The sequence below is a fragment of the Coturnix japonica genome, chromosome 1, assembly GCF_001577835.2.
Source record: "Coturnix japonica isolate 7356 chromosome 1, Coturnix japonica 2.1, whole genome shotgun sequence".
Taxonomy (NCBI): domain Eukaryota; kingdom Metazoa; phylum Chordata; class Aves; order Galliformes; family Phasianidae; genus Coturnix; species Coturnix japonica.
Window position 1 is genome coordinate 117331234 of NC_029516.1, and position 20625 is coordinate 117351858.

Sequence of the window (20625 nt, forward strand, 5' to 3'; positions counted from 1 at the left end):
ACTTTTAAATCCCCGCATTTTATGCATGACTATCTGGATACGACAAAAGAAATCGGGTGGCTTCCAAGCAATTGGAGACAGACACAGAGCTTCTGCTGGTTAGTATTTGGGGGCTTGACTTCTAAACATTGAGAAAATACTTCAGCTCTACTGCAACTCAGATACTACAGTTAAAAAAGGAAAACGATGAGTGGCAACTCAGATCCAAGGGAGGTGTAAGATTTTAATTGAACCGTACAAATGTGAAACGGCTGGGAGCGGAACAACATCTTTTATTATTTAAAGCTTCCCAACTGGTCTTGTTTAAATAGCAGAATATACTGATACAGTACTTTTTAGCAAGCAATTACGCTTTGTGATAGTTACCTCTAGACCTTCTATGGCAGGAAAATTCTCATTTCTGATCACTGTAAAGAACTTCCTTACAGTGAGGGTGATGGAGCACTGGAACAGGCTGCCCAGGGAGGTGGTGGAGTCTCCTTCTCTGGAGATACTCAAGACCCGCCTGGACGCCTACCTGTGCAACCTGGTGTAGGGAGCCTGCTTTGGCAGGGGGGTTGGACTCGATGATCTCTAGAGGTCCCTTCCAACCCCTACAATTCTGTGATTCTGTGAGACTTTAAAGCTTTCACTCTACTATTATAAACATCACAACCTGTTTTTGATGTGAGCACATCACTACCGTCCATCCAGTACCCAAAGGGGCAATCATAGTTAGAAAGCACAAAAGTCCTACAAGCTGAAACAAAACAAACAAGCAAACACCCAACCAACCACATGCACGCACAACAGGGAGAAGTATTTTAACAGCCTGCATTCATGTATCTCTACAATTTGATATAAGAATATATTCTGTCATATCTTATTATGCAAGAAATAAAGTTAATCATGTCCTCAGTGACTCTGAGGAAAAATCCGTGTTGTCAAAAATGTACCTTTTTGGAGGATGGATGGCTGCACTGCTGTCAAAAATGCATCTTCTTCAGTGGCTGGATGACTGCAGAGGTAATGCCTACTTTCAATTAGCTCCAAGTACCTGGCAGCTTACACTCTGTGCTTAGATGCTGAATTCTGTTTTAATATTTGATTATAATTTGCAATGATTTGCAATTGAAGAAAGTCTTCCAGAATCCAGAGTATACATTTGCAATGTTTATTATGAAATACATTCACAGTGCAATGCAGATTACACAAAAAGCTTTACAAGAAACGTACAAAAGACTACGCGAAGCACGTACCATTCAGTAATGCATACAGCATCTGACATACTCTTAGTAAGGCTAGAAGTGTCTTAACACCCATTAGCAAGAAACTGAAATCAAAAGATAAATAATTGGATTAAGAAACTCCTTCATTGTTTAGGTTTTTAAAAATTAAAACCCCTTTATGTTGCTCATCATGCTAACAATGCAAAAGAAGCAACACTCTGCTCATTCCCAGCATGTAAAAAAGGTTTTCACTGTTTCAAGACAAGTTTAATTTTCAATCACTCGTCTTCTCCTTCATCAGAAATAGTCACATGAAACAACTCAGCGCTTGGCTTCCCCATCAGGTCGAAAATATGAAAAATAACCTGTAAGATACGCGTGATGGTGGGTCAGCATGTGAGATTAAAAACACTACATGTAAAAGTTTGGAGATCAAGACGATCCAATACACGCGCTGCTCAGAGAAGGTACATAGTGACCGTTTTGAAGTGCATTACACAGCTTTATTCGTATCAGAAAAATGCATTGACGGCATGGACCCAGAATAATCGCAGCAATATCATTCATCGATGAGCTGTGCTGGTGCTTTGTGCACAGGCCTAAGATTTGTAGCCACTTTCCACAGCCTCACCTTGCATACCATACAAACAAATAATCCTAGCTGGCTAGGAGCAAATTAGTGGCGATTTCTTCTACCAGTCAGACTGAGGTGGCAGTTTCATTTTATTTCACTCTATTGAATAATAACATTTTAGCAGTGACATTTTTCTGACCTTCAGTGTGCTAATGGCTTAGTGACTTCAGGAGATATCCTTCCTTATTTAATCTATGCATGACTTTAATGAGAGGTCCTAAGGACATATTCTCAATATCTAGTTTAAACTAAGGGCATGTATTTGCATAGTAGCAACAAAATGACAGCTCTGAACATCTCTCGGGCACGACAGAATTATCAAAGAAGATGTTACCCTGAAATTCACGTGCTACTTCTAAAAGCAGCTAAGAAGAGGTGTGTATTCAGCCTCCCACTTGTGGAGCTCTAAAGCTGTGAAATGGATGAACTGTGCATCTTCACTGAAAAAAGGTTTCAAGATCTTTCTTGCAGAGGGACAGTGCTAATGAGGACATTATTGCTTTAGCATCTCAGCACAGCCAAAGTGTGTTCAAATGATTGTAAAGGCTGCACATACTGCCAAACCACAATTTTAATTAATAAATTCTGTTTTGTGCACTTGCATACACAGCCTGTTCAAGAACTACAGAGGGCTTGGAAACCCAGACATAAGCGTTAAGTTCCTGAATTAAAATCAGTGGGGAACTAATATGCTAAAAAAAATTAAGTAATCATATACTAAACATCAGTAAAGATACGCATCCTAATATGCACTAAATAGAAATAAGCATCCTTACTGATGGCTATTCAAATAAATCCAAAATGACAGTAGCACTTCTTAAGTCTGTTTTCAGAATCAATCTGTAAGCCCTACAGCAAAGCGTAATATTCTATAGCCAATTTTCAGGATTACTTTGGAGCGTAGACCCCTGCTCTCAAGTCTTAACAACAAAGAGCTTTTTTAATGCCATCGGAGCCTTTTCTCTGGTCTCTGGTTGCTGTACGTCCCTTATAGCAAGTAACAATGTGCCAGTGTCGTTACTCCCAGAGCTCAAGGGAATCTCAGGTATATCCCATATGTGGCATGGGAATACCAGAGGCAGATGCATCTCCAGAGACCCTGAACGGACCTTAGAGCTCTACATTTTCAGCTGAGTACCCATGATCAGAGCTCATCTCAGAGCAAAGAGCCCAGCAAGTGCTCACTCACCAGACTGCTCGAATGACAACTCTGCATAAATACCCCTGCAAACTAATTTATTCCAAAAGGATGCCGAAGCAGAATAAAGCAGATGCACATTTGTTTTAAAGTCATGCTCTGCTTCTGAAAGAATGCTGCAAGAAAAATCCATCTCAGACTAAGCTTTCAGAAGAACTCATCAAATACAGTTTCCTCCCTGACCTGCAATGAAGACAAATACACACATAGGGAAGTTTTGAACAATGAGTGTCACAGGAATATGCTTTGCTGAGAAAGTGTCTAAATTAAACTTCACAATAATGAATGTATCAAATGTATATCGGCATTGCACTTTTCACGTCTTCCATTAAATGTTGACAAAAAAAACATTCAAGCGTCAATAAACATTTAGAAATCACTGTAAAAACAAGTTAGTACAAAACCTCTGTGGTTTCTGGAGCTGAAGGGTAAGTCTTGAGCACAATGCACACAAGGAGGTAATGACGTTTACTCCAGTTCAGGTAACGTGGTATTAAAACCATCGAGAGCTTTATAAAAGGAATATATGAGCAATATAAATCCAAATGACAAAAATTCTCTGATACTACCGCAGTATTCAAACTAAGTGACATTCAAGTGCTGAGACAAACCATACACGAACACTTCTGCGTTAGACTTCATATTCCCATCTGCATATCAGCAAAGTTGTAGAAGTTGTCTACATCTTGAGATGCCGATGCCTTGCTCTCGGACACAAAAACCTATTGTATCAAACAAGGAAACAGTTACGCATCATTAATAAATAAGTTCAAGTAGGTTTTTGCTTGTTTGGAGCTAATTATGACCAAATCTCTTGGTTTCTAGGACAATCAGCTTCAAGAACTTCCAGCAAATTAGCTACAACTGTCCCAGGCACCGCCCAAATAGATCAGTGGAACAGACAGAAGGGTTGTGGAAGTTCATCAGTTTCTTCATGTTCAACAGACTCAACAAATAAACGACACTTTCAATCAAAACACTTGGATTCTTCTTATTATTTTTTACTCCTCTGTGGGAAATTCCCACCCACTTACCATATCATATGTGTTAGTGCAGCAAACAGCTATTCTGAAGCGCACTGAAAGTACAAAAATGGGACATTCCAGATAATCACGCTCACACAGTACTACTTTTCTGCTTCACGTCAGAGTACCGTGTCAACACAAACTATGACAGTTCCTTGAATTGGTTTACTCTAACGTGTTTCAGGATGAATATTCTGTTATCCATCAACTTCTGATTTCAGAACAAAGTTGTCTATTCCATCACAAAGCAAGTACCTTCCCAAACTACTGCTTGCAAGCACAGTTGATTTCTGCTTGAAAGGACTTGACAACACCAACTATTTATCTGGCAGTTTATTGATGCAACAGCAATTTGTACCAAGGTCATAATAGTTGAATACATTCTTTCACTATCCTTCCCTACTAGAATATTGCAGTACAGATTTTGCAGAGGATTTTAAAAGTGATGAGGCCAATGAACAGATAGTACAAGAAAGGCACTCACAAAGGGGAAAATAAGAAGAAAAAAGAAAGAAAGAAAGAAAAATAAAGGACATCTCTACCAAGATAACACAAATAGAAGTTGTTACGTGTATAGCACAAAAGGTCTCTTTGCAACACATTGTTTCTACTAAGCAGCTTTAAAAACTCTTCCAGTGCTACTGATGATGATTTTTTTTTCTACACATACTAGAGTATCTCAACAGGTATATTACATTTATTTCAGAAACAAAGATTTGGTTAAATTAAAGTTATTAATGGATGAAGTTAATAAATTAATAGTTTTGAAATGCGAGTGTAACTAGTTACTTAAAACCCGACAGATTTCCTTGCAAAGCCTTACAGGATAAATGCCTTCCTAAGAGCTTTTGTCAATGCTTTGTGATCAAGAATACCTATAATTCTTTCTGAGCACTGTAACAGCTCTCAAGCTGTCCAAACGATAAAGGCAGCCAGCAGTGATGTGAAATCACTTTATAGAGCATTCCTGAACCTGCTGGTAGTAGTAATAAGTCCAAAGTCTGCCATTCCCTACATTATTTCTAAATTAAGTCCTAAGAAAGATACATTTCCTAAATGTATCCTTATGATATTCAAGTAGCTAGAGATCCGTGCACAAATGTAGCATTTATCTGATATTTTGGGTTAAATTGTATCTAAATAAAATACAGATAGGAATCCTGAAGTCTTGCTTCTCGATTTGGCACAGCAATTATTTAGAAGCAGAGGTGGGTTTTACTACGGAACCAGTCTGTAAAGAGAAGATGTAAATCCAGGGGCAGGAAGTAATTTCACATTTGGAACCCTGAAGAACAAACATTACTTCAAAGTCTGAAGTACATAGTTTCTGAGGTTTCTGGGTGCACCCCAGATCAGGGCATTCACTGTGTTACGACAACAGACGCCAGCCATTTTAATGAGGAATGTGTAAGTTTTTATTTGTTCTAATAATTAATACAAGATCGACCTTTGAACTGAGAAACTGAGATCTAGAAGAATGAGCTAATTATGTACCCGAGCTCTCAGTTAAAGAACTGATTTATATGGTAACATTTGTGGATATTACTTTTGGGTGCCAAGAGAGAACCAGCAACATCACAGCTCTGCCTATGCTGCAGTCCTAGTACTTCCCAAGTTCAGAGAACCGAAATCTAAACTTGCTGCACCTCAGGCTTTGCTCACACAACAGCAAACACAACAAAACCCTCAACCACCAGCTACATTTCAGATGACATTACAAGGCTGTTTTCCAGAATTTGGGCAGTCTAATTCCTGGAGTAATCCTTTTGAGATGAACTGAAAGACATCAAGGAGCTGTATGGACACTAAGTCCCAAAGAGTTTAGAAACAAGAGGTTTGCCCCTTTCCTATTATCAGTAATACTGCTCCCTTGCAGTGCTCCAATTGTTTCCAGACGCTTTCTCAAATCCACTGTCATTCAAAAAAAGAAAAAGAGCAGACAGCAAGCAAAAAGGAGACGTGGTATAAAGGAGGTACAGTAAAACAAGTTGACAGAAGAGAAGAAGCAAATGCCTTTGAAGGAAGGCACACTGCAATATCCTTTACAGCAAAAGTAAATCTTGAGAAAAGTTGAAATACTGTTAAACCCTGACAAAGATGCGATACTGAAATCTCCTTTATGATGTTCTGCTCTGTAAGACTTGGAGCAGAGCTTTACCCTGTTAAATTTATACAATTTGTTTTTACCGCTATGTGGAAAAAGCTTCAGGTGAAAATCTTCTATTTTTTTTAATAGATATGGGAATTTAGTGCTTTCTTTAATAGGGGCAATTTTTATTCCCTCCTGCAAGCAAACCTGAGTTTTGAGCAAAACAAACAAAAAACCATGACTAGGATATCTAGATGATGCCATTCCGAAACTTAAAATTCAGTACATCAAAACTACAGCTTGACTGCGAATTACCTTAGATGTCCTTTAACATGTTCTGCTAATAAAGCAAAACACCAGCTTACCTTGGTTCCATTGAAAACATCATTCACAGTGTTGCGACATCCTTCCACAGGACCATCTCCATTGAACTCCAAAGCAACGACTGGACCTAGAAGATCATTTCATCTGGAATCAGTATCTACTTTTCAGTCTGGCATTAAAACATTAGAGTTCTCATCCCTTGGGGAATCGTGAAACACACAAGAATCATTCCAATTATTTTGTTTGAGCAGCCATAATACAGAATAAAGAAACACTTAACCATAGCTTCGAAGTATGGTGTTGTCTGTGCAGAAAATATCTGCAGTTCTATGCTCACTTTTGCAGAGGCTCTAGGAGGTTTCCTGTTTTATTTCTTGAAAGGCGGCAATGGCACAGAAATGCTTTAGAGTGGAGGGCATCGTGCAAGTGAGTCAGATTCTGCTGCTCAAATAGTGAGCCATTTCACAGACATCTGCAGCATGACTGAGTCATTCAGGCATTTTTACTTCAGTACCAAGATAGCAAACAGTCTGATTTTCAGACTTGTTCTCACCCACTATTTTCAGATCCCCTTTCTCTGCTTTCATTCTGAACGCATTATTCCTTCCCACATAGGTGCAAAATAGCCCTTAAACTATTTTTCATCTGAAAAGTATAACTTCTGTCCTATTCCTGCAATAAGCATCACGGACCTCTTGCATTACTGTGGAAAAAAAAAAGTCACTCGTTGCTCCTAAGTTTGGGAGCACGTTTTGAGCTTCAGCTTACAACAGATGGCAAAACGACATTACTTCTATAGGAACAGATAAAAAAAAAACTGATTACAGCCAAATCAGCAAAACCGCTTTTCAAGTACTCTGACAGAGCACTGTTTATAAACAGGAATTCAGCACTTGCCCGTTTTATACACATCCACGCTGATCTGCTTTAATATGCATACACAAACACTGAATAGCCAGGCGCTGTACCTGCAATTGTGATAAGCTAATGTATTCTTATTCTAGAGAGATGAGCCTCTGTTGACCAGCCCAAACAGATCCGCTTATGCCACAGCTCCTAAGTGAATTAGTTCATTTTGGATGCCTTCAGTTTTCAGCGCTTAAATGAAGCTTCCACACATCACCTCAGCTGGCTTTACATTACAGTTTTCTCCTTCATTCTTCCATCTTCTCCTCTTTCACATTCTCTAGACCACTCTACTGCCAGCTAGATTTCTGCACTAAGAAGAGAAACAAAAGTATATATAGTCTCACCTCTTTCAAGCAGTGGAATGAATTCTGATGCACACTGTTGGAAAACTCTCTGAGCATCCTCGGCTTTCATCGAAACTTCTTTGGTCTGTACCAGCTGAAAGCCTTTGCCAGTCATCTATTAACAGATAAAGAATTAAAGCTAAAAACATTTCTAAGGCACACAGCTCAACTTCAGTCCATTTCAGTACAGACTGGATACTCATTTCCCACATACATTAATTCACGGAGTAAAAAGACCCTTTTTACTCGTTTCAAAGAACATTTGCTTTTTCTACATTTCTGTTTATTTCCATTCCATTCATCCAAACTTGATCCTTTGCCCCAGTGCACCTACAGAGGTAGGTGTGAATTTTGGTTTTATGTTATGGCCCGGGGTTGTAGTTTTTTCCACAGTCTCTCACAAGCTGAAACTAACAGGAGTTAAAAGCATTCAGCATCTGGAGTCGAGCAGTTTGTTCTCATTGGACTTTAATAGTTGAGTCGAGCATTAGCTTAAATGCGTATCTATTCACTGCTGAAGTTTTCCATTTTGGAATAAAAAGTTACAAGCTCTCAAACATACACAGCTCTTCAATCCAAACCTAGTAGAGATACTGAAGGTACACTGTCCCAGTTTTGACTGAGACGGAGCTATTTTATTCATAGAAGAAGATCTAGTGAGATACTACGTTTTGGCTTTAGGAGAAAAGCAACGTTTATAACACATCAGTGCTTCCAGTTGTTGCTGAGCAGTGTTGCACAGAACCAAGGATGTTTCAGTTTCACAGCTTGTCATATTGCAGTGGCTGGTGAGGGGGGCTGAGGGGACCCAAGGAGCTTGGAGGGAGCAGAGCCAGGACAACTGACAGAAACTGGACAAGGGGATATTCCTTAACATATGACAGCATGTGAAAGAGCTATAACCTTCAGCCGAAGGGAGATGGCTGGGGGCAGCTGCTAATCAGGGGTTAGCTGGGCATCGGTGAGTGGGCAGTGAAGAAATGCCTGTGTATCACTTGTTTTTATGTTCGCATATATTTATTTTTGGCTCCCAAACATGAAATAATTGAGGAGTTGTCCCAACTGTACCCAGTAGAGCTGGTGCTGGGAGTGAATGGAACAATACAGGCAAAAGCAAGAAACAGTTCAACAGACTTTAATCTTCAGTAAATATTTTAGAAGCATGTGAGTATATGACCGCAGAGCAGAGCAAACAAGCAAACACTCACCAAACTGTCAGGGAATTGAGTAAAAAAGCCTTGAGGATCTGTGATAACTGCAGGACGTATATCATTACTATTACCTTCCTCCCCCCTTTCCCAGCCCCCTGCCTTTTCTGTCCTAGTAAATAGCTTTTATCTCAACCTATGAGCTCTACGTTCTTGTTTGTTTGTCTTCACACACCCCTGACCCCCCGATTCTCTTCCCCACCCTACTTGGCTGGCAGGAGGAACAAACAACTGTGGGATGCTTAGCAACTTGGTGGGTTAAAACCACAACATGCATGCAAAAGAAACAACTATATTTATACTTCCAAAACATTAACTTACAGAGTAGTAAGATTTCCCCAGCATTTCACTAACTAGTCATTTAGAGTCTCCTTAACTCTTCTTTTTAAGGAGGGACTAACAGGAGAGAATACATCTAATACCCTCTTTACTGTAGCTAATCATTCATCAGAAAAAATACCCCTTACTTATCTGTGTACTGAAGTAGCTTCGTCAAATCTGATAGGGATGGGGGCAGGTGAAGCAGGGAAACACCCTAAAGCTCTTTTTTTCCCCCCCTCTTGTAGTTAAAAATTGAAAGCAAGGAGCTCCATCAGTTGTTTGGTTGCTCACACAACACTAGGATCAGCAACTTCTGCAGATACTCCTCTCAAGCTGTAAGCTGTAATTCAGTTATTGGCTCTGCTCTGTCATCCCTGGCACTCCAGAGTGCTAAAAGCAGCCAGCCACTCCCAGATTTTAGCCCAGTGAAGACCAAACTCAGCCCATCATAGGAGCTCCTGCCTTACAGGAAAAAAAAAATAAAGAAAAAGAAAAGAAGAAATGCCAGCAGCAGCTATTTAAATAATCAGAGACATCTGACCAGCTGTAACAAACACTCATTGAATTCTCCAGAAAAAAATTCCAATGCTGGATGGCAAGGTTATGGGACAGATAACATTTAACACGTTATTTTTAAAAGTCTCTGTTAGTGCTGGCAAAGCTTTCAGGGCAAATAGCACTGATAGACTTTGGGGGCAATAAGTTAACAAGTTTATTGGCTATTGCCTTTCACAAGCATTGATAACCATTTATTCTATACTTGGCCAAGTTCATTAATGAACTACACATTTTCCTCAGTGTAGGTTTGATATGCTGTACTGGAAAAATACGCTGAAATTATTAAAGAACAAATGTGCCTATCACAGGATGTCAGTCGTAAAATAACTCACTCAGAGGGTGGTGACACACTGGAACAGGTTGCCCAAGGAGGCTGTGGATGCCCCATCCCTGGAGGCATTCAAGGCCAGGCTGGATGTGGCTCTGGGCAGCCTGGGCTGGTGGATGGTGACCCTGCACATAGCAGGGGGTTGAAACCAGATGATCATTGTGGTCCTTTGCAACCCAGGCCATTCTTTCGTAACTGTTTAATCAGGATGAGCTCCATTCGCTTATCTTGCTTCAAGGTTTTAACAGTGCAGGTTGATTAATATGGTTAGCAGACAGGCAGAACCTCAGCATTCTCTCTTCAGTAAGCACCAAGGTAATCCAGCTAAAGTTCAATTAGAAATTCATAAAGTTGAACAGAGAAAAAGGTCACTTACCTCATCAATTAGCTTTCTGGCATTTGCAGTTGTGTAGTCACCAGCAAAAAACACAGCCAAACACGATTCATCGCTGCTCTTCTGTCTCTGCCCTCGAGTTATTGGTATTATGCTCTTCATAGCATCTGTAGAAATTCTGACAGCTTTCAGCTCTTCAGAAGTGGGCAGAGGAACGTAATCTTGAACCACAGCATCCTCAGGCAAAAGGCCCCAGTTCTTTTCTCCCGACACAGGAGTAAAGTCATGGATGTTGCTCCACGTGTTATTGAAGATACTCAGTCCAGCATCTTTAAATTGTAAAGCAAGCTCAGGATAATAGTACTGGAAACAACCAAATTTCATACCTGAGGAGGATTCAATAATGGGTTGGGTGGCACAGCACAAGAATACCTCCAGCTTCCTGCAGTCCCGAGTGCGAAATTGTTGGCAGGCTACTATGCATTTGCAATCTTTGCAGTCACGGAAAAACACGCTGCCTTTTATTGGTCCTAAAAAGATCCGGCAGTTTACACAGTCATCGATAGTGATTGTAGCAGAATGGTCGAATATGTAGATGCTGCAATTCTCACAGTCCTGAATGACAAATTGTTGTCCTGCTACTTTTCCAGGGAGTCGACCCACAGTTTCACCTTTCAGTCCAGAAAAAGTGTAATCTTTTGGATCAACCTGAAGGAGAAAGGAGAAAAAACAAAAGATACATGAAAGTCTTCATGTATAGAGAACATTATAATGTCAAATGTTAATTGATTTGGATTATCTGAGATATTACAGAACTGTACAAGATAACTTGCCAGAAAACTTCAAAGAGCAGATATCAGAGCGATGAAAGATCCTTTTTAGCTGGGCTACTGGAACACACAGTATTAAGGTACAACAGAGAGCTGAAACTAAACTTCTAAATAACCCAGGAAGAAAAAACAAACAACCAAATCCCACAGCAACTCAGTTTGTTCTTTAGAAAAGAAATGGGAAGGGGTTCTAAATTGTTTCTACAGGAAATATGGTCCTGAGGATTATGGTGATAGCAATAATAAATGAATTGACTGACAGCATTACAGATTCATAAAGCTGGGAAGACACAGTACTTCCTTTTCAAGTAGCTTTCTTGGTCTTATGTTACCACTCCTCAACACATTGCAAGAAAACATTGTTGCTTTCAAGCAGTATCTCCATCATTATGTTTGCAGACAACAAAGAGCTTGCTTATCCATGCCACAGCATTATCTTGTGCTAACAACTCCAGCTTGTGCTAACAGCAGCAGCTATGTGTTAGCTATAAGCAACAAGCAAAGACTATGAGACTATTGGCATGCTGGCACACAGGTCATGTTTACAGACCTCTCCTCCTCCACCCTCCAGAATTATTCTGCCTGCAAGGAAAATCTGTGGCCCTCCCCATGCTCAGAGCAGTGACCAAGGAGCCACACAGTGCTAAGGATGGCACTTGATGCAACTGGGCAGTGTGAATAATACAGTAGCAGCAGTCAGAACACCAAAGGAATCTGAGCTGGGTTCCTCCTAGTGACATGACAGTCGAGGCAACTGTGCTTCCCAGAGCAAATTCTACTCTGCCCTCTTGTGAAAGCTTATTAAAACAGCACTCAGAAGCACACAAGTACCTGAAATATTCTAACACCGGATCACTTCCCAAACCTGCCATTTCAGCCCAAAGGCCTTAAAGGCTCGCTGGGCTGCAGGCAGTGATAAAGCACTACGCCAGGTCTTGCACAGCTCAACCGGTAAGAAATTCCTCCTCCACAGTATTTGGAACATTCACATAAGATTAGAGACCAGAAAAATATCTCCGGTTTCTAAAACTACAAGCAAGTTCTCCTAGAGCATTTATGGATGGATGTGAGTGTGTATAATATATGTACAAACATAAATATTCATTTATAGCCTTGGGAGACGGTGGTGGTGCCTGGTAAATGATACAGAGGAACAGTTACTTCCCTTAGGAAGGAGAAGCTCAAAGTTTCCAGAACAGGCAGCTTTTTATATAAATGTCACACCTACTCGTGTCCTTCTAAACAAGCCTCTTCTAAATGCCTCAGGGACCCTATTAGTTTATCCAACATTAAGTCCTTACAAAGACCTGTGAAACAGCTTTCCCTTACTGTTTTAATTAGGCCTAAGTGAATGACACTGGTTTGTCAGCTAACCTGCAGGTGACAGAATCTCAGATGAGAGCACTTGAGAACGAGTAACACAGAGTTCAATGCTGCTCTGTATTAATTTAGACTGAGCAGCAAAATCAGCTGATTTCCAGATTCAAGAGCTCGATTTTGTTTCCCTGATGTGAATGAAGAGCTGTGCGCTGATGCAATTCTTACCTCTAAGTTTGTTCCCACTCTAGGGAGTTGGCCAATTTCCTTTCATTTCAGTGGCAGTTCCCTTTTCAAAGATCAGGAGCACTTACTAACACAACCTTTGGAACCAGAGGGACTGAATGAAGTAGTGTGGCACTCCCCCTGCCACATTGGGTTACTGCCCTTGAGAGCAGTCGGTAACCCAAGAGGCTGGAGTATATCTGAGTCCTTCAGTTCCCTTGGGTAGAGGAAACACCTTAGAAAAACATCAGGGTAGAACTGTAATTTTGAGCATGCATTCTGGTGGACAACAGATTGACCATGAGCGAGCGTGTGCCCTTGTAGCCAAAAAAGCCAATGCACTGGGGTGTATCAAAAAGAGCATGTGTCCAAGCAGGTCAAGGAGCGTGTTCCTCCCCCTCTTTACTCTGCCCTGGTGAGGCCTGTCATCTGGAATATTGTGTCCAGTTCTGGGCTCCCCAGTTCAAAAAGACAGAGATCTCCTGGAAAGAGTCCAGCAGAGGGCCACCAAAGATGATGAGGGGCCTGGGAGCATCTCCCCTACGAGGAGAGACTTAGGGAACTGGGTCTGTTTAGCCTTGAGAAAAGAGGCTGAGAGGGGACTTGATTCAGGTTATAAATCCTGAGGTGTGGGAGCCTGAGTGGTGAGGCTGGTCTCTTTTGGGATAGGACTAGGGGTAATGGGATGGAAGTACAGCATAGGAAGTTCCACATGATGGCGGCAGAACTTCTTTACAGTGGAGGGTGACGGAGCACTGGAACAGGCTGCCGAAGGTGAGGTGGTGGATCTCCTTCTCTGGAGATATTCAAGACCCGCCTGGACGCCTACCTGCTGTGACGTGGTGTAGGGCGCCTGTCCTTTGGCAGGGGGGTTGGACTTGAATGGTCTCTAAGAGGGTCCCTTCAACCCCTACAATTTGTGATTCTAACATCTGTTTATACACTTATCGCTGAGCTTCATGCTTAACAGTCCTCAAGTCTACAGGTATCACCATGAGGTTAATACTCCACTGACTCACCTTCCTTCCCCTGAGACAAACTGCACTAATTGCTTAAGTTCCATCTTGGCAGCTAAAAAGCAGGCCAGGAAAAACAAAAGCAACATAAGATAACATCTGAAGACTCATACAGTGAGAACCAGAGCTATGTAGATTCTCTCCCTACTTATCTGGTACAACTTTGTTGTAGAATCTTATGCACATGACCGATAGAAAAATCAGTTTGATAATTCACCTACTTATCATTCACATCGGGATAAAACTTCAAAGAATTGAAGGATTTGTAAACAGTTCTGAAAGCCCCTTTCCCCAGATTGGTGGAATTCCAAACAACCACAGTATTTCTAGGTGTAAGTTTTAATGCTTTCAGATGAATTGAGAGAGTTTTAGAGCAGAGAGAGATCTGCATTAGTAGATACAAACACAGCTCAAGAGCTGAAAACTTCAATTAAAAGCGCTATGTTTAGGTTCAGGAATAATTCCATAAAGTAACCTAAAATAACTAGATACGATGACTAAAAAAACCTAAAACAAAAGTCCCTTCTTACACAATAGTCCTTCTTCTTAACAGAAAAAGGGAAGTCTCATCTGCAGTCATTGGAAACAACACTGCTGGTAAGTCTCTTACAAAGGAGTGGAGAACATATGAAGCAGTGATTACAAAGCACAGAGAAGTGACAGCAAGAAAAAGTTTGCCATGGATGAACTTCTTTACAGTGAGGGTGACGGAGCACTGGAACAGGCTGCCCAGGGAGGTGGTGGAGTCTCCTTCTCTGGAGATATTCAAGACCTGCCTGGACGCCTTCCTGTGTGACGTGGTGTAGGGAGCCTGCTTTGGCAGGGGGGTTGGACTCGATGATCTCTAGAGGTCCCTTCCAACCCCTACAATTCTGTGATTCTGTGATGCTCTGAACTCTAGGAAGGTCTGCAGCAACAAGTCTCACTGTAGCATGCAGTTTTTCTTACTGTGAACAACCAAGAAGGCCAGAGGCCAGGCAGGATGGCTGAAGATGAAGTATCTCTTCAGCCCTGGCAGCTTCCACTAGGAAGAAGACTGAGAGGTCTGAGAACCTCACAATTATCAGTGCTAGCTGTATCTGAAAAGGAGTCTTAGTCAGCAACGACTGGCCTCTACTAACAAGAAGGCACTGCAGTTTTTAATGGATGGTGGCTCTCCCTTAGTTAACTGTACATAGCCTTCAAAGCAATGACTTTGAAGTCTGCCTAAACAACCCACATAAAGATCTTTTCTTAAATATTGTCCTCAAAACTCACTTCCTATCTTTCTAAATGATAACAAATGATAGTCCCGCTACAAATTCATATACAGTTAAGAGTATGTAAGAATTGGCTGCTGACACAGTGACATCAAAAGCTGCAGTGATAGGGCAGGCACACAGACTTAAGAGGATTTATGTGCTATTTTTGTCAATGGGGGAATTAAAAGAAAGGAAGCAAAAGAAGTGCATTCCAGGCCTAGGCAATGCCTCACTATCAGATTGAAATGGGATTGGTGCCCTTCAGCACTGCATTGCAACAGCCCCCAGAGAAAGTGTTAGTTGAAGTTACTCACCTCTGCCTGATTTCTAGGTTCCCAGCAGTAACAAAAACTAGAAAGCGGGACAAGATCTGCAGATTCTAGCCACTGTCATACAGTTTTTCATCTCAGAGCATCTCCAGTACACTTTGACTTTAAATGCAACCAATATAACAGCCAAAAGACATGTTTCATTCTATCCTTCAGAATCCTTCCCTTCTTTCAGAGGACCAATAATAGCGTAGAACAGACATGGGCAGACTTGTCTAAGCAACAAACTGCTGCCAGATACTGCAGGGAAGGGAAGGGAAGGGGACTACAACACACTTTCATCAGCCTTAACTGAAAATATCTTTTCAATATTAACCCGTTGACTTTCTCAACTGGTAGATCACATCTTGAGAAACACGGCAGTAGTTTTTCTGGTGCACTAAGAAGCCTAAGGGAGATGTATCAGATCTCAGGACACCTCCTCCCACTGCTTAGTTACAGACTAATCAAAAAGGTTAAAGTGGTGTTTTATTTGTTCAAAAATAAAGTATAAAAACGTCATGTGAAAGAGACGTAGGCAATGCAAGAAGACCTTATCAGCTCAGAGCACTGCAGCAGAATCACCAAACGTGAAGTAACTAACAGAAAACTGTGATTTATGTGGTGAGTTAAAGACCTGTTTGTGAGGTTCTCTTCTTTGGTTGTGGTTTGGTTTTTCATTTAGTTGGTTTTTTGCTATTGCTGTAGTTATTATTCCGGTTCTGTATGCCAATGCTGCTTAGCCACTAAGAATACAGAAAGGTAGGAAAGGAAAAGGGAGACCAAGACCAGAAGTGCAGTCTTGTGTTGTAGATGAAATTATAGCTGAAGGCCAAGGTGATTCTGGCATCACCAAGTTCCTCTTTCGCATTTGGCCAGAAAGGGATATGACAAGTCTCCAGGATGTTACGTAGTGAAAATAGTCTGTAACAGGCTGTGCTCTATCACAGAATCACAGAATCACAGGATGACCCGAGTTGGAAGGGACCTCAAGGATCATGTAGTTCCAACCCCCCTGCCTGGCAGGGCCACCAAACACACACATTTACTAGATCAGGTTGCCCAGGGCCCCGTCCTGTTGCAGAACGGCGGGAGAAAAGCAGACAACCACACCTGTCATTGACATATGATCAGCTATTCTCGTTTATTCCTTGGCTGCGTGTACCTTTATAATACAGATAATTAGCTCATACATATTGCAAAAGCGGAGCTCATCATTGGTTCCCAATTACATACCATCCCCGAGTATCTTTGCAGCTTGTTGTTATCATCCTGAAAGTTACTCCCTTGCCGAGTTCACAAAACCATGGTTAGTTTCTCACCATCCCAGGGCATCCTGTTGATCTCACTGTCCTTGCAGGTGGCATGGCTGCTTGATTAACTGCACCGTGTTTACGACCCTTCTCAGCTAGCTGTAAAAAACACTCTCTACACCGTCCAACCTGGTCTTGAACACCTCCAAGGACGGGGCATCCACAACCTCCCTGGGCAGCCTGTTCCAGGGCCTAACCACTCTCCTAGTTATTTATCTGGACTAAGAATCCCATCGAAACAAGAAACAGAACACGTTTTGTTTTCAGAATAAGTTCTTCATGTCTTTCCTTACTTTCAAGTAATCTAACAGCATCTCAAAGCATTTCATATTTAATTTTATACAATATGGTCCAATACCAGGGCTATTACACTGGAGTTATATGGTCACAAAGTCTTTGTCATACTACTCTTCAGCTACACAACACCAGCAGTAATCTTTTTTTTTTTTTTTTTTTCCCCCAAAGAACACAATTAGGACAGCCTACACTAACAATGCTGTGCTTCAGAAGTGGAAGAAATAACTTTGCTGGAAGAAGTGCTCAAGTTCAGAGCTTCTGCCAGCACAGCTGTCAACTAGCAGTCACTTCGTTTCACATCCCTGTACAGACAATCATGCACACACACACAGTATCACAGTCTCATGCAGTTTGGAAGGGACCTTAGAGATCATCGAGTCCAACCCCCGGGATTCAAACCTCCTGTGTAGCAGAGCGGCACTTCTACCACTTGCGCCCGGTGTGCCCATGTTGTGCTGCCTACACTAAGTATGTCAGCATAGCTTGAATTAACAGGAAGACAACTGGAGCCTCTGTGCAGTGAGATTTATCCATCTGTAATAATGTACACTGGATATCCTGAACAAACTGTAGACATTTGCACTCTGCTTGCAGCGCTGCACTACATAACCAGAACAGCATCGCTGTGTGTAATAGCCTGAAATTAGAACACACTTCACTCCTGACATGCTCGTATTAAAAGTAACAGGAAACGCTAATGGCTTTTAAAGTTCACATCTTCTGACTGAGTTGATGTTTTCAGAGTTCAGAACACAAATCTGATGATCAAGGAGCCCCAGCGCCACAAGTTTTCCAGCTGCCACCAATCAAACTTTGCTGTCGAATACAAATTGTGGAATGAATAAGTATGCTTATGTGTGCTGCATAAAAAAGAATGAACCAGCAATAGAGATAATGTGTCTGAGAGAATACCTAAAGCTACCACACGAACACTTAACACAGACTGTGATCAACAAATGCAGTGCAGAAAGAGCTCAGTGTTCCCTTGCCTAAAAGTCAGCATCTCAGCTCTGCTCTGCTGGTTTAATGTACCAAGCTCGTAGTTAAAGACAAAAGTAAGGTTGCAGAGAGCAAAAGAAATGGTCTGGCTCATGACATAAATATTCTTGATCTATGTAGTACCAAAGTAAGGAGCTAATTTGATGGCTTCTGCAGTTCAGTAGAACAGCCCAAACTTACTGATTCTTCCAGTTTTTCTGAGTATTTCATACAGGGAGGAAGTTCTACATGCAACACATTACATGCTTCCCCACAGTGAGAGTTTGTTCTCACTATAAAACCTCACGTTAGCTCGATCCTGCTCCCCACATGCTAACAGCCACCTCCACAGCAACAAGGTTCATTGCCCTTCCAGTCGAGTGTGTCTGTACCCCAGTTTTCCACCTGTTACACAGTTTTAGAAGTTAGTGCCATGTAAGTAAAACAGCATGTAGAAAGGCTCGTACGAGTTAACCTTTAGCTGATGAATGTGCTCTGTGATTAGGTCATATCGTTTTGAATGCTCATTTAGTTACGTACTTTGGCACACACTCACTGTACTTACTCTAGGGCAGGTTCTCAGTACAGCGCTCTCTCACCATAAGAAGCCTCCACAAGAACCCTACAAAACAACGAGCCCAGTCCAGCTCAGCCCTCTTTATCCTCAGGATAAAGGCTACACCACACAGTCCCTCGCTCATCTCCAACACAGCTTTTCTTAATCCACTTGAAAGCCTTAGGAACCAACCCGGAACACCTCACTAAGTTTAGAAACACAAGCGAGCTGAGCATTCACATGAGCTCACACATCTTCCTTTTGACACTTGGACAACACGGCCTAAAGGTCTGGGGGCCCAGACAACGAAGATCACACCGGACCGAGAGCGTATTCTCCATGCTAACGGGTCAGGCTGCCTCGAGGCGAGGACGAAGCCGAGTCTGCCGGCACACAGCCTGACAGGAAACCACACTCCGCTCTCCCTTCCCTCCGCCCCGTACCTTGGCTCGCTGGTCCCAGCTGTACTGCGGCGCCTTCTCCTCGCCGGCCGCCGGCTCCTGGCTGGCTCCTTGCTGCTGCCCGCCCTGCGCCGGCTTCCTGCGCTTGGAGAAGAAGCAGCCCATGGCGGCACCACCGCCTCCCCGGCAACCGAAAACCGCCTCGCGTCCACTGGAACCGCCCGACCCGGCCCGGCCCAGCCCGACCCGCGGGGAGAGGCCGTGCGGGACCCAGCGCCAGCGCAGCGCCTCACCGCCCCGCCCCGCTTCCGCCTGCACCGCCCGCCTTCGTCTCCCGTAGCGACCGCGACAACTGGAGGCCCGGAGAGGCGGGGAGATTTGTGCGGACAAAGTCGTGTTTTACGTGAGACTACCGTCATTCTGAGACGTTTTGTCCCGATTTTAACGGAACAGAATATCCCAAGGTGGAAGCGACCCACGAGGATCACCTACTTCAACCCCTGGCCTCACACAGGACCACCCAAAATTCAAACCCTGTATTGGGTTTGAGGGAGAAATCTTAGCAATTGCCATCACGCTCAAAGTAAACTTGATTTAGGGAAAGCTGTAAAAGCAGCAGGGAAGTGTTCTTAATCGAGCTCAGCACGCCCAGGCCAGCAGAAAAGAGGAAGCAGACCCACAGGCCAGAAGTATCACAGAATCACAGAATGACCCGGGTTGGAAGGGACCTCAAGGATCACGTAGTTCCAACCCCCCTGCCTGGCAGGGCCACCAAACATACACATTTACTAGATCAGGTTGCCCAGGGCCCCGTCCAACCTGGCCTTGAACACCTCCAAGGACGGGGCATCCACAACCTCCCTGGGCAGCCTGTTCCAGGGCCTAACCACTCTCCTAGTGAAGAACTTCCCCCTAACATCCAACCTAAATCTTCCCTCTTTTAACTTAAAACCATTTCCCGGTGTCCTGCTATTGTCAGCCCTTTTGAAGAGTTTACTCCCCTCCTGGGAGTAAGTTCCCTTCAGCCTTTCAATACCTGAAGGGAACTTACTCCCAGGAGGGGAGTAAACTCTTTGAAAGGGCTGAAATAGCTGCTAAGGCAAGGGGTGACTGATGCCCATTTTCCACCCTATCATGATACATATCCTTGTCTTGCAAAATCATCAGTACCACAAGAAATCAGGGTTTTATACGGCTACAGCAGATTGGGACAGGTCTTAGTTTTTTATCTCCAAACCTTCAGGCTGTTTCCTGACACCAAAGCACCAGGATATTTCTTCCAGACCAATTTAATATGGCTTATGAGCACATGACTTCTTCAGAAATTGCAAATGCCTGGCTCAGTTCTTCGTTCCCCATTCATATGCCAGGCAGACTCAACCCTCTTGGCCTGTGAGATTTGATATGATTGTAGCCTGAAGTGTAGTAATATAAGATTGCAGTAACACCGCAGTCACTACCAAGCATTATTATACTTACTTTAATTTCAACAAACTGCTGTAATTAGTGACTTCCCTCCTGGGGATGTTATGAAATACACCTAATTACACTGTAATACGGAGCTTTCTGATCCCCAGCTAGCAATTTCTAGGTAACTGAAAAATAAGACATTTTCATTGTAGAGGTTATGTCATAAAAGATTTGGTGCAGCAGCTTGGCATAT

General features: G+C 42.5%; 1 protein-coding gene across 1 annotated transcript; it reads right to left on the reverse strand.

Moving 5' to 3' along the window:
- Nucleotides 1–1139: 1139 nt before the first annotated feature.
- Nucleotides 1140–19272, reverse strand: RP2 (RP2 activator of ARL3 GTPase). Its single transcript, XM_015851197.2, has 5 exons — nucleotides 19005–19272; nucleotides 10523–11188; nucleotides 7732–7846; nucleotides 6520–6605; nucleotides 1140–3762 (listed from the first exon to the last, which is right to left on the reverse strand). Exons 1-5 carry the CDS (start codon nucleotides 19125–19127, stop codon nucleotides 3679–3681), a joined length of 1074 nt encoding a protein of 357 aa, XP_015706683.1. The 5' UTR covers nucleotides 19128–19272; the 3' UTR covers nucleotides 1140–3678.
- Nucleotides 19273–20625: the final 1353 nt, after the last annotated feature.

Coding starts and splice junctions, on each gene's coding strand:
- RP2 (XM_015851197.2), bottom strand. CDS start 19,127: ATGGGCTGCTTCTTCTCCAAGCGCAGGAAGCCGGCGCAGGGCGGGCAG. Junction 11,189..19,004: donor GCTGGGACCAGCGAGCCAAG/GTACGGGGCGGA, acceptor TTTCTCCTTCAG/GTTGATCCAAAAGATTACAC. Junction 6,606..7,731: donor CATTCCACTGCTTGAAAGAG/GTGAGACTATAT, acceptor ATGATCTTCTAG/GTCCAGTCGTTGCTTTGGAG.